At 41.2% G+C, this 13696-nt stretch overlaps 1 protein-coding gene across 18 annotated transcripts in view; it reads right to left on the bottom strand.

The window, feature by feature from the left end:
• lrrc7 (leucine rich repeat containing 7) overlaps positions 1–13696 on the bottom strand; it is a 126246-nt gene that overhangs the window by 39225 nt on the left and 73325 nt on the right. For 16 of the 18 annotated variants that reach the window (XM_061779497.1, XM_061779494.1, XM_061779495.1 and 13 more), the window contains 5 exons: positions 13221–13423; positions 9473–9590; positions 3683–3761; positions 3334–3423; positions 2416–2472 (listed from right to left, as the gene is read on the bottom strand). In XM_061779497.1, the coding sequence (XP_061635481.1) occupies positions 2416–2472; positions 3334–3423; positions 3683–3761; positions 9473–9590; positions 13221–13409 (533 nt within the window). In that variant the 5' untranslated portion in view covers positions 13410–13423. Of the gene's footprint in view, positions 1–2415; positions 2473–3333; positions 3424–3682; positions 3762–7755; positions 7899–9472; positions 9591–13220; positions 13424–13696 lie in introns of those variants that run through there. The other 2 variants (XM_061779507.1, XM_061779508.1) reach the window with 2 other exon arrangements.

The following is a 13696-nucleotide window of genomic DNA, read 5'->3' as shown; positions in this document are numbered from 1 at the left end:
TTTAGTTTCATGAAGTTAGAGGTGAACCAAGTATAAATTTCTGATTTGCAGAAGGTGAGAGAGGAGGGAGGAAGAGAAATGTTGGGTTTGCAGGAGAGGTAGACCTGGGTGTCATCCGCAAAGCAATGGTAGAGAACTGAATTTTTGAAAAATGGTGTCGAGGGGAAGGAAGTAGATGATTAAAAGCAGGGGCCCAAGGACAGAGTCCTGGGGCACACCTGAAGTGACTGGGTAGGGGTTGGATGAGAAGGACTTGAGCTAGATGAACTGCATGCGGTCTTTGAGGTAGGAGTGGAACCAGTCTAGGAGGGTGTGGGCGATGCCAATAGAGGAGAGTTTATTGAGGAGGATTTGGTGTGAAATGTTGTCAAAGCCAGCACTTAGGTCAAGGAGGATGAGGAATAGGAGTCAGCTGGAAATTAGGAGGTGGTGATGAAATGGTGATTTTCAATAAAGCTGTTTCAGTGCTGTGGAGGGGACAGAAACCGGACTGGAAAGCCTTGTAAAGTGATAAGTGAGAGTGGAGCTGGGTGGCAACTATTTTTTCAAAGACTTTGGAAATGAAGGGTAAATTGGAGATGGGGTGCAGGTTATGGCAGTTGTTGAGGTCCGAGGTAAGTTTTTTAAGAATAGGGGTGAGAGCTGCAGTTTTGGTCAATGATGGGACAATGCCGGAGGAGAGAGAAGAGTGGATATTGGAAGAGATGAGGGGAAGCAGTGAGGAGAGGCTGGATTTGACCCAGGTTGTGGGGAGGGGCTTGAGCTGGTATGTGGAGGGCTTGGAATTATGAATGAGAGCTGCAATTTCTGAAGGGTCGGAGCGTGTGAAAGAGGAGAAAAAGTGACAGAGGGGGGAGGGTTCAGGTGAAAGGTGGTAGTGGATATTTGGAATTTTTTCAGTGAAATACAGCATTAACATGTTGCAGGTGTCCAGTGAGGAGGTAGAGAGTTGGGTGGCGGGAGAATTTTGTTGAGGAGTGAAAATAGTGTTTTGGTATTTCCAGCATTTGATGTGATGAGACCTTTTTTATTGTATAGACGTTCGAGTTGTCATCCTTGTGATTTCATTTTCCTGAGCTGAGGGGTATACCGGAGACAGTTGAGGAAAAGGAGACATTTTCAATGTGGCTAGGGAGTTCTTCTGGAGGTGACGTTCTGACTGGGGACCAGACAGCTTCTTCTCTTCCTGGCAGACCAACACAACATGATTGTGTCTGCCAGGTTGGACCGGCATCCTTGCCACCGTTGGAGCCAAGACAACACCAGGTAGTGATCAGTTGACAGCTCTTCCCACAATTGATCGACCACAAAGTCGATCATCGAACTACGGCCTTGGGTGTCCTGGTGTCAACTGTGCATATGGATACCCTAATACTTAAATATGGTGTTCATTATAGACACCATATCTGTGAGGATCACAGCATTCCAATAACAAAGCACAGTGCCCATGTGAGTGTAGTTCTCCAGCAGAACAAGGGAGTCCCAAGCATCAACCATCGCCAAGGGCTCCAAAAACATGGGCACTCTGAGCTGTGTTTGGTGCACAGGCACAAACAATAATCAGGACACATCCTCCCACCCAAAAGCGGACAGAGGCTACCCACTCATCCACTGGGTTGAACCCCAACATAAAGGCAACAAGCTGGGTGACAAAAGGTATGCCCACACCTGCTCTGTGCCAGGGGCAACTCCAGATTGGGAGTAGTGAGAATCTAAGCCCTTTGAGGAGGACTGGTTCCATTGTCTAGGCGAGCCCGACTATGTCTAGTCGGAACCTGTCAACCTGGCACACCAGCTCAGGCTCCTTTCCTGCCAGAGAGGCGATGTTCCACGTCTCTAGGGCCGGCTTATGCAGCCGGGGACCAAACAGCTCAAGGTGCCTGCCTTCAACTGCCACCCAGCTCATATTAGATTCGTAGCCCCTCCCACAGGCAGTGAGACCATGGAAAGGGGAACCCACATTGCCTCTTCAGGCTGTGAGTGTAGGCCCGGCCACCAGGTGCTCGGCATTGAGTTCCACCTTTAGACCTGGCTCCAGACGGTGGCCCTGTTGACTCAAAAACATGGTCCAAATATGTTTCTCATCATACGGGGTTCTTTAAAGTAAATCAGAATGGAAAAACAGAATGGTAGACAAGATTCATTGCAGCCAGTGACAGTGATTGCTATTCCATCGGTGGCCATTGTGAGAGTATGGCCACAATAAAAAAAAAATCAAGCACACTTTTATATGTCAGGCTTTTAAACCATTTAGAAATCGCTACACCAATATCCAAGAACGCCTGTCACGTATGTACTGTATGTAACTTTATTCTACAGCAAACTCAGCCCTAGTGTGGAGCAACATGTAAATTGTCAGAGAGCAAAAAATGTAAAGCAGTCAGACCAAAAGCACAAACACAAATTGAGTCTTACTTTGGCATTGTTTTCAGGTGGTTCTCTCTCAGCTCCAGGATTCGAAGTTTGGAGAGTCTACCAAAAACAAACACCCAAATCTTTATTTCCTTCACTCTCTTCGTCAGGTAGAACAAATAGGCCACAGTTAATTTAGTATAACTATATAAAAAAAAGCCAATTTTCTTGTACATATACAATATTTCATTACATCTAGGACTAATACAGTTACAATGATGACAACGTTCACTTTTCAAAAAAAAATTAAACGCCATCCAAAATTATCCACATGGAAAATTAAAGACCCAATTGTCCGTTTTTATTTAGTCAATATCATTTTGAATTGAATCCCATCCATCTATCCATCCATCGATTTCTACAGAGTATCAAAAAAGTGCATTGGCGGTTCAGTGGAAATCTCGCCTGCCACACAAGAGGCCGGGTGTCATCCGCAAAGCATTAGAAAGGGTCAGCATTAGAAACACTGCACAGAAAGGTCTGAGCTTGAATGTAAACGGAACATTGACTGTGAGGGGGGTGAACCACATGCCCCACTGTGATGCCTCAATTGGATCGCACCAAGGAATAATCATCATCCATCTGGAGTCTTTATGTGACACCCACTATCAAAGCCTGGGCGTTAACAGCAGTGAACCCGGTGCCTCTTGCACCCGAAGCAAGAATCATTCCTATTAGAGTAAAGAGGCCCAATCCTACAGTATCTGTACACTAAGGTTACAAGAACTACTAATACACATGCCCCAAAATACATAATGAGTGGAATAATATTTGGAAAGTTAATTCCCACAGCATTTCGGCTTAGAATTTGGTCATTTCAAGCCAATCCATCATTTCCAAAACACTGAAAAAAGCCCCTGGTAAAGGAAATAAATTCCAATAAGTCTGTCACTCAAGACGGCACACCATGCATAGAATTACCTGCCAAAGTTCGCTGGCAAGTACTCCATGAAGGCATCATTTAAGAAGAGCTGAGTCAGATTCAGGAGCTGCGTAAAACCATCTGGGAGCCTGTGGAAAGCAAGAAAAAAAAGAGTGAGCACTCTATATCCAGTAGAAGGCAAGAAAAATAAGAGCATGACTGTAATTTCTAGTCCATATTTCAATTTATATCAATTCTATAATAGATTTACTATTACATTAAACATTTTTTTAATGCAAAGATAAAATGCTGTACATTGTTGTACCGCTTTCAGTCAAATTGGCTAAATATTACAGTATAGACACTACAGTCATATCATTTGTTCCAAGATGTCTGATGCTATCTTACTTGGTGATGGGGTTGACGCTGGCCTCTACCACTGACAGGCCTTTACAGCATTTAATATTATCTGGAAACTCCTGGATACCTGTTAGAAAAGATACGAGGTAGAAAAAAATAGACGACAAGAGAACATTGTGGTTATACATTATTCAGATAGTTCCATCTTTGTTGAGTAAGACATTAAGATAAGGTTTTATCAACTCTGAAATGTGATTGTTTGAAAGTTGTAAAATTACTGTGATTACAAGATTTAATTGCACAGTGGTTAATTACTGTGGCTCTATGAGAAAAATCGAAATGCTGATGTTGTTTCCCAAGTCCTTCTTTTCTAATTCCTCTGTCTTCTTAATAAGATTGTTATGGCAGTAGAGATGATCAAGATCTTTAAAGCTGAGGAAAGAAATAATTGTGTCTTTTGCTCCTGGGCTGCTCCAGCAGTGGAGAAGTGGAATTTGTTTTCAAGCCACTGTGGTATAAATAAATAAATAAATAAATAAATGCCGCAGTTTCCACTAAGCAGTACAGTTCAGTTTAGTATGGTGCACATTTTTGTGTTTTTCAATTTTAAAAGGGACCCAAAATATCCTAATCACACTGGCCAAGTTGTCGGCACCCTTTCATTGGCGCACCGATCACTTGTGTAGATCTTTTGGTCAACAGAGGATTGTCAGTTTGAACGCAATCGATGAGAGTAGAATGCGAAAGGGGAAAAAAAGCTCTTTAAACACTACAGCGTATCAAAAACAGTTTGTGTTTCTTTAAAAATAGTTTCAGTGTACCTTGTCACGCTTTCTTTATTTAATGGATGGCATTAGATAAAAACGTTGTTTTAGCGTGCATGCATGCTACTGTATGTTTTAAGCTAGCGTATGTTTTACCATGCCTGCGCCCAATAGTACGGTGTGCCTTATGTATGTGTTAAATACAGAAATAGACTCCGTAACTGAGACTCCGCCTTTTAATGCAGTGCGCCTTATGGTCGTGAAAATACGATATGTAGTCCCGAATTGTGGCGATACAGCGTTTAACTGATTTTCACCATTTCAGTTCTCCTGACTTTTTGGCCGTGGCTAAAATGGGGCCCAGTGAAGCACTTGGGCCCCAGCATGAGGCACCCTTCTCCTAGTATATAAAAATGTGACCACCTTCATTTGCATCAGTGGTTAAGTGGTGCAATTCATTTCATCCATCCATCCATTTTCTGTACCGGTTCATCCTCACAAGGGTCGCGGGCGTGCTAGAGCCTATCCCAGCTATCATTGAGACAATTATTTATTTATTTATTTATTTTTTTCATCTATCCTATTACAACCCCAATTCCAATGAAGTTGGGACGTTGTGTTAAACATAAGTAAAAACAGAATACAATGATTTGCAAATCATGTTCAACCTATATTTAATTGAATACACTATAAAGACAAGATATGATTTAACGCTCAAACTGATAAACTTTGCTGTATTTAGCAAATAATCATTAACTTTGAATTTTATGGCTGCAACACATTCCAAAAAAGCTGGGACAGGGTCATGTTTACCACTGTGTTACATCACCTTTTCTTTTAAGAACATTCAATAAATGTTTGGGAAATGAGGACTCTAATTGTTGAAGCTTCGTACAGCTTGATGTACAGCTTCAGCTGTTCAACAGTCCGGGGTCTCCGTTGTCGTATTTTACGCTTCATAATGCGCCACACGTTTTCAATGGGAGACAGGTCTGGACTGCAGGCCGGCCAGTCTAGTACCCGCACTCTTTTACTACAAAGCCACGCTGTTGTAACACGTGCAGAATGTGGTTTGGCATTGTCTTGCTGAAATAAGCAGGGGTGTCCATGAAAAAGACGTTGCTTGGATGGCAGCATACGTTTCTCCAAAACCTGTATGTACCGTTCAGCATTAATGGTGCCTTCACAGATGTGTAAGTTACCCATGCCATTGGCACTAACACAGCCCCATACCTTCACAGATGCTGGCTTTTGAACTTTGCATCCATAACAGTATGGATGGTTCTTTTCCTCTTTGGCCCAAAGGACATGACGTCCACAATTTCCCAAAACAATTTGAAATGTGGACTCGTCGGACCACAGAACACTTTTCCACTTTGCATCAGTCCATCTTAGATGAGCTCGGGGCCAGAGAAGCCGGCGGCGTTTCTGGGTGTTGTTGATAAATGGCTTTTGCTTTGCATAGTAGAGTTTCAAGTTGCACTTACGGATGTAGCGCCGAAGTGTATTTACTGACATTGGTTTTCTGAAGTGTTCCTGAGCCCATGTGGTGATATCCTTTTCACATTGATGTCGGTTTTTGATGCAGTGCCGCCTGAGGGATCGAAGGTCACGGGCATTCAATGTTGGTTTTCGGCCTTGCCACTTACATGCAGTGATTTCTCCAGATTCTTGGAACCTTTTGATGATATTATGGAACGTAGATGATGAAATCCCTAAATTCCTTGCAATTGTACGTTGAGGAACATTGTCCTTAAACTGTTCTACTCTTTTCTCACGCACTTGTTCACAAAGAGATGAATCTCGCCCCATCTTTGCTTGTGAATGACTGAGCAATTCAGGGAAGCTCCTTTTATACCCAATCATGGCACCCACCTGTTCCCAATTAGCCTTCACCTGTGGGATGTTCCGAACAGGTGTTTGATGAGCATTCCTCAAGTTCTCAATCTTTTTTGCCACCTGTCCCAGCTTTTTTAGGAACGTGTTGCAGCCATAAAATTCAAAGTTAATGATTATTTGCTAAAAACAATAACGTTTATGAGTTTATGAGAATATCTTGTCTTTGTAGTGTATTCAATTAAATATAGATTTAACATGATTTGCAAATCATTGTAGTCTTTTTAAATTTAACTTCTGTGTCTCTTCATGGGAGCCTCTATGCTGGGTAGTGTGTTCGTACTGCAGTTTCCTCGGACCGGGGGGGCCTCTGCACAATGTGGGGAGGCCCCCAACGGTGTACCCCGGTCATGATGGTTTCTGTAGTAGCATCCTCTGTGGCTACGGGCTGTGGCACCTTTTGGTGTGGATGGCTCCCACAGGTTGTCTTTACTCACCTAGGATCCTTAGTGCCTTGCCATGTCTCCACATGCAATACACTCTACTGTATTTGTTTTTAACCACAACAACATGGTGCAATTGGAAGACGGAAGAAGCGGATAGACACAAGAAGGGCTATGCAGATTAAGATAGATACAAGAAAGATGGATAGATAAATATAGATATGAAAAAATGGGGGGCCCCTTCTCAAATTCATAGTTTCCACACTTTAATGTTTAAGATCATCAAACAAATGTAAGTATTAGTCAAGGATAACCAAAATAAACATAAATTACAGTTTTTAAATGGTGATTTTGTTTACTAAGGGGAAAAAAATGATTCAAGGCTACCTGGCCCTGTGTGAAAAAGTAACAGCCCTCTAAACCTCATAACTGGTTGGGCCACCTGCAGCACAACAACGGAAATAAAGATTTCAAAAACTGGCAATGAGGCTTTCACATCTCCGTGGAGATATTTTGGCCCACCCTTGCTTAAATAATTGTTTTAATGAAGCAACAATAGAGGGTTTTTCGAGCATGAATGGACTTTTTAAGGATTCTTTTTTTTTTTTAAGCCATTCAGAAGTTGACCTGGTGGTGTGTTATGGATCGTTGTCCTGCTGCAGAAACCAAGTGCGCTTCAGGTTATGAACTGATGGCTGATCATTCTCCTTCAACATTTTCTGGTAAAGAGCAGAATTCATGGTTTCATCAATCACAGCAAGTCGTCCAGTTCCTGAAGAAGAGAGCAGCCCCAGACCCTCACACTACCACCACCATATTTGGCTGATGGTATGATGTTATTTCTCAAATGCTCTGTTAAATTTATGCCAGATGTAACAAGACGCACACCTTCCAAAAAGTTCAACTTTCGTCTCATCAGTCCATAGAATATTCTCCCAAAAGTCTTGGGAATTATTCAGATGTGTTTATTGCAAACCTTTATGTTCTTTTTGATCAGCAGTGGTTTTCTCCTTGGAACTTTGCCATGGATGCCATTTCTGCCCAGTTTCTTCCTTATTGTTAAGTCATGAACACTGACCTTAACTGAGGCCTGCAGTTCTTTAGATGTTGTGCTGAGTTCCTTTGTGGCCTCCTGGATGTGGTGTCGCTGTGCTCTTGGGGAAACTTTTGTACGCCGGCCACTCCTGAGAAGGTTCACCACTGTTCCATGTTTTCTCCATTTGAGGATAATGGCTCTCATCGTGGTTCCCTGGAATCTTAAATGTTACAAATGGCTTTGTAACCCTTTCTAGACTGACAGATGTCAATTACTTTATCTCTCATCTGTTCTTGAATTTCTTTGGATTCTGGCATTTTGTTGCAGCATTTTGAGATCTTTTGGTCAACTTCATTTTGTCAAACAGGTTCTACTTAAATGATTTCTTGACTCAACTGGTCTGGAAGCAATCAGGCTTGGGTGTGGTAATTTGAAATGAACGAAAAAATGTGATTAACCACAGTTAATTAATGACTTAACAAGGGGGGCATTACTTTTTCACACAGGGCCAGGTAGCGTCGAATATATTTTTCCTGAATAAATAAAATCACCATTTAAAAACTTCATTAGTTTATTTCATTTTTACTAGGAAAATCTGATTTGTGTTTGATGTTCTCTATGCAAATGAGGCTCAGCGTGTGCGAGCGTGGCAGATTAGAACTGGATGGATTTATCAACAGACATTACTTACTGGTGTGCGTGCGACAGGTGCCACTACATTTGATAAATGCTGATTTTTTTGGACTTACACATATTAAATGTCAGACGTACGAACAAACTTAGAACCTGTTTTACCCACTCTTTGATAAATGAGGGCCCAGGTCTTGAGGCAGAACCACTTTCCTGAATGCATGTACCTGCGGTGCTTCATCTCTTATGGACTCTTATGCCCCTTAATTAACATTGTACAGCACCATACTATGTGATAAATGTCCCTTCTCAAGGTTTCTTCTTTTCTCACCAAATGTTTTTTTTTTTCCCTTGCCCAATTGGGGATTTAGATCAGGGGACATTATCAGTCTTTGTCAACTGTGGGCCTATGAAGGCCTTTAAGACTTTTTTTGTGATTAAGGGCTATACAAATACACTTGACTTAAACATTAAAGTGGGTAAACTATGCAAAAAATATAAGTATTTGAGTAGGGGACCAATTGTTTTTTACTGCACTATATCTATGTACTGTATTGATGACGGCTTGGTTCTGGTGCTGTTGCGGCAGCCGCTGTCCATCTGGGAAAGCCAGAAACAGTTTTTTTTGTGTGTGAAAGCTCACATGCATTTAAAATGACTGTTGAAAGCCCTGCGATGACCCTGTGAGATATATTGCAGCCACCAGAGGGATGAAGTGGATGTGTTTTCGCAGCTCAAATATGTAGGGATGTGTAGGCATAAGAATGATATGTGTTATTTGATTGACAGTTGAGCGAAGCTTGGTTTCAGCGCATTCAGTGGACACACCCACAGCGTTTGAGAGATGACAGAATGGCGAGATTTTCCACCATTTTCAAGCCTCATTTTAAATACTTTGTTTTGGGTTGTTAACAACACTCGTCTCTGTGATGTGTCAAATTTAGAAGACTTTTTTCACTTCACATAGACTTTAATACAAGCCAGTTGCCTTCAAGACAATTATGAAGCTGTTATTTTCATCTAAATGGACCACATATTGTAACTCAGGTACTAACATCATCATCTATTCCAGTGGCTTTAGAGTTTTTTTTTTGTTTGTTTTGTTTTGTTTTGAAAAAAAGTGTTTTACCATTTTTACTTATGTCAAGCTCTTTGAGGTTAACCAGGCTGGCAATTGTGGTTGGAAGGTTGGAGAGGTCGTTATCAGGCATGCTCAGCTTCTTCAAGGCCTGGCAGCTGAAGAGTTGCTATAGAAAGAGGGAGAATAACAAGGAATAATATTAATATATATATATATATATATGTATATTATATATTATAAATTAAATTTATATTAATATATTTTAAACCCTATCCCCAAAATTTACTACAATGACACAAAAAGATCAACTAAACTTTAGGCATGCACCTTCTGATGTTTTAAAATATCACTGCCATTACAGTTGGTATTGTACACTTCAGGACAACTCCCTGATCACTCATTGTGCAGATCGCAAAACCAATCAGCAGTCCACACTGAAAATTATTTCGCTCAACCATGAGGACAAAAAAAAATAAAAAATAAATGCCAACATTACTAAAAGACTGTTAAACTCCCATTTCCAAAATATACAGAATGTAAGAAACAATCATGCATGCCTGATTGTTAGCATATACTGTACACATTTGTAATAGTCAGACTTTATGACAAAGCATGAAATCGGTGGGCACGTCCAAATTTGCATATAAACATTATGTACATACCATTTTAGACAAATACGAAAGATCTCGGAAAGTGCATGTAGACTGGCATTCTAAAAAATTTTGTAGTTCAGGTCATGGTGCCGCGGCACGGTGGCCGATTGGTTAGAGCGTCAGCCTCACAGTTCTGAGGACCCGGGTTCAATCCCCGTCCCCGCATGTGTGGAGTTTGCATGTTCTCCCCGTGCCTGCGTGGGTTTTCTCCGGGCACTCCGGTTTCCTCCCACATCCCAAAAACATGCATGAATTGGAGACTCTAAATTGCCCGTAGGCATGACTGTGAGTGCGAATGGTTGTTTGTTCCTATGTGCCCTGCGATTGGCTGGCAACCAGTTCAGGGTGTACCCCGCCTCCTGCCCGATGACAGCTGGGATAGGCTCCAGCACGCCCGCGACCCTAGTGAGGAGAAGCGGCTCAGAAAATGGATGGATGGAAGGTCATGGTGCCTGTTGGCTCATTTACTGCAATGTGACAAAGTAAAAACTGTTTCCTTGCCTCAACTGTGATCGTGTATATGAGTCAGTTGAATGGTTTCTTGGATGTGAAAAAAAATGCAATTCTCTTGGATGGATGTTGGATGGAACTTGCAATGGTTTTTTTCCACCACATTACTGTGCAAATAACAGTTTTGCTGGACGTCACAGGGACAACAGGATACAATCACAGTGCAGCTGAATGCGGCCAAGAAAACCCATGTGTCCGTTGACGGTGACTATACATAGTGCAAGACACATTTACAAGTAAAAATCATCAATTATTGAAATGTTCAATATGAATATACTTTATATTTTATAATAAATATATTTAATATTAGAATGTCTATGGGTTTTCGCATTATTGTATGTGAGCATTAAGGTAGCAGACGTTGAGTGTTTTTTTACAGTAAACTCCAAGGCGGAGTGACAAATAAACATCTTGAAGCAAGCACATTTCGTCGGGCTGCACAATAAATTGAATTTTAATAGTGATCATGATTTTGGCTCCCATGATTAAATTAACCTGATCACCAGCAATTTTTACTTTTGGTGGTTCTGCTGCATATCTAATCGAGCACTTTCTCAACCAGTCGTCCGCCAATTACCAGGGGGTGAATGCATAGTTTAAGGCCTTTTCACACTGCACTTCGTTTTATTAGTGTTCACGGCTGGGCAGAACTTCATGAAAAATATCGGGGTGAAATAAAAAGGGAAATCACAGCTGTCGAGTTCTATGCAAGCATGACTGAACTTAAGCAGAAAAATGGAGCGGTACCTGTCCTTGACAATGCACTATATTGACAAATATTTCAAATGACAAGTTGGTGCTTGGATCCTAATGTGACTGCCTTTTCTGTATAAACTGTAATTGTTTCTTTTGGATTGCATTTCATGATTACACTCTGTAAATGCATTTTTTTAGCCCTTTGTATTTGAACTTATTGAACAGTTATTTTAAATTATTATTATTTATCCATCAATCCATTTTCTGAGCCGCTTCGCCTCACTCGGGTCGCGGGCGTGCTGTAGCCTATCCGAGCTATCATCGGGCAGGAGGCAGGGTACAAGAGTTGCAGATGCCTCCCAGCACATTGAGCGATTGTATACATGGATGCCCTGAACAGCCAGCCTGTATAGGAGTTTGATGCTGTATATAAAGTATACTATACTTTATCACATTTCTTAAAAGATTGGTTGAAAGGTTTTCTAAAGAGAAAGGATGTTGGTGAGAATTAAAGCGAAAGTTTGGATATTTTGAAAGAGTTTCGCTGGCTCCATTCAATTGAACATACTGAGCGAGGGATCTACCTTGTGTACATTATGGTCACAAGCTTTGCTTTTTCATCCTGAGGCACATTATTTATTATTAAGATAGTTAAGTATTCAACCAGTTCAGGGTGTACCCTGCCTCCTGCCCGATGACAGCTGGGATAGGCTCCAGCACGCCCGCGACCCTAGAGAGGAGAAGCGGCTCAGAAAATGGATGGATGGATGGATAGTTAAGTATTGATGTAAAACACAATATTTCATTAATTTTCCGTACCGCTTATCCACACTAGAGTCGCGGGCGTGCTGGAGCCTATCCCTACTGATGATGCAGTACCAGAACCAAACCAGGGTTCAAGATACTTTGGCAGGGCTGGATCTTAAAACCACGACCTTAAGGTTTGAAATATGACCACTATACCACCTGAGTCAAGTTTCTATTAAACTCTCTTTTTATAACTCATCATTTGACTATTAGGATGCTTTCATGCCAGTAATTTACTCTCTATGGTCTGACTCAAAAATGTGTTATGCCCACTGCACGGTACCATTGGCCTGACACTGCTCAACTAGCGATGACACTTTTCTATTGGAAAACACTATATACTTCAGGATACTACGAGGTCATATATACAAAAAAAAATAAAAAATAAAAAGACGTGTATGGGTTTCTCTCTTTTCCACTCTATTATTTTAAGTGGAAAACCAACCATAGAGGTAAACAGAGTCGGAATTTTGCTGTGGAAAAGTGGCAATATAGGTCAACAGCCGGCAAAAGAATGTAAACAGGAAGAAGATTTGGCTTACGCACTTAAGAAACAGTATTAATAACCAAAACATGGAACATGAAGATAATAAAATAATAATGACTTAATTATCTGGACAATCTACCTGGCCATAGTCGAATAGATGAGGGTAAGTTAAGGAGGCGTCTTGAGCAAATTATTATCCTACTAAAAAAAATGTGCTGCTACAGAGTTTAGCATTGATGTTAATTCCATGCATGCTAAACTCAAGATATGTTCTGGTAATCAGTGGGAGTTAAATTTATAACATTTCAATCAATTGCCCATTCGATCAGACTGAGGTCGAATTGCTTCTTCACCACAATTAAACCACGTCAGTTTGTTTGGAACCGGACGAACAAAACACCAGACTAAACAAGACACACCAAGGGGGGAAAAACAGTTTGCCCAAGGACTGCTAGTTTGCCCAAGGGTGCTAGTGTGAAAAGCCGCTAAGAGTTGAAGAACTGAACACTAGGTTAGTTAAATATTAAATAGATATAAATAAATAAATAAAATAAATGGAGTCTCCAAACTACAAGGTGAAATTGAAAAGCTCATTTCAAAGTCAGAAATCCAATCCACCAGACATGTTGGACTTCAGCTTTACCTTGGGTAGTTCCTCAATCTGGTTGGCATCCAGGTAGAGCTCCTCCAGAGTTCTCTCAAAGCTGAAGATTTCTTTAGGGACCTGCTGCAGGCTGCAGTGAGAGTAGTCCAACACTGAGATCACTTCCTCTTCCCCACGAAAACAACGGCATGGCACTAGCCGGCCAATCAGCTTCCTTTTTGTGCTCATTTCTAGACACTGTACTATAGAAGCAAGAAGAAAAGAAGACCATTCAATTAAGTGCATCATTTTTATACTGCTTATACTGTTCATGGAGCCTAGCCCAGTAGACTGTGGGCATAGGTGGGCTACACCATAAACTGGTTGCTTCACAACTGATAGTTTATGGCTGCAAATAAAATTTTCTAGAAACTGTAATTTCTGGAAGGACTCCTTACGGAAAAAAAACTAAATTCCGGCTTGAAATACAAATGCACGAATCTGCTATAACAAAGGGGCACCATTCCCATGCCCTA

Source organism: Phyllopteryx taeniolatus, chromosome 7, assembly GCF_024500385.1.
Source record: "Phyllopteryx taeniolatus isolate TA_2022b chromosome 7, UOR_Ptae_1.2, whole genome shotgun sequence".
Taxonomy (NCBI): domain Eukaryota; kingdom Metazoa; phylum Chordata; class Actinopteri; order Syngnathiformes; family Syngnathidae; genus Phyllopteryx; species Phyllopteryx taeniolatus.
The sequence above is the reverse complement of the archived record's forward strand: the minus strand, read 5'-3'. Positions and strand labels throughout refer to the sequence as shown.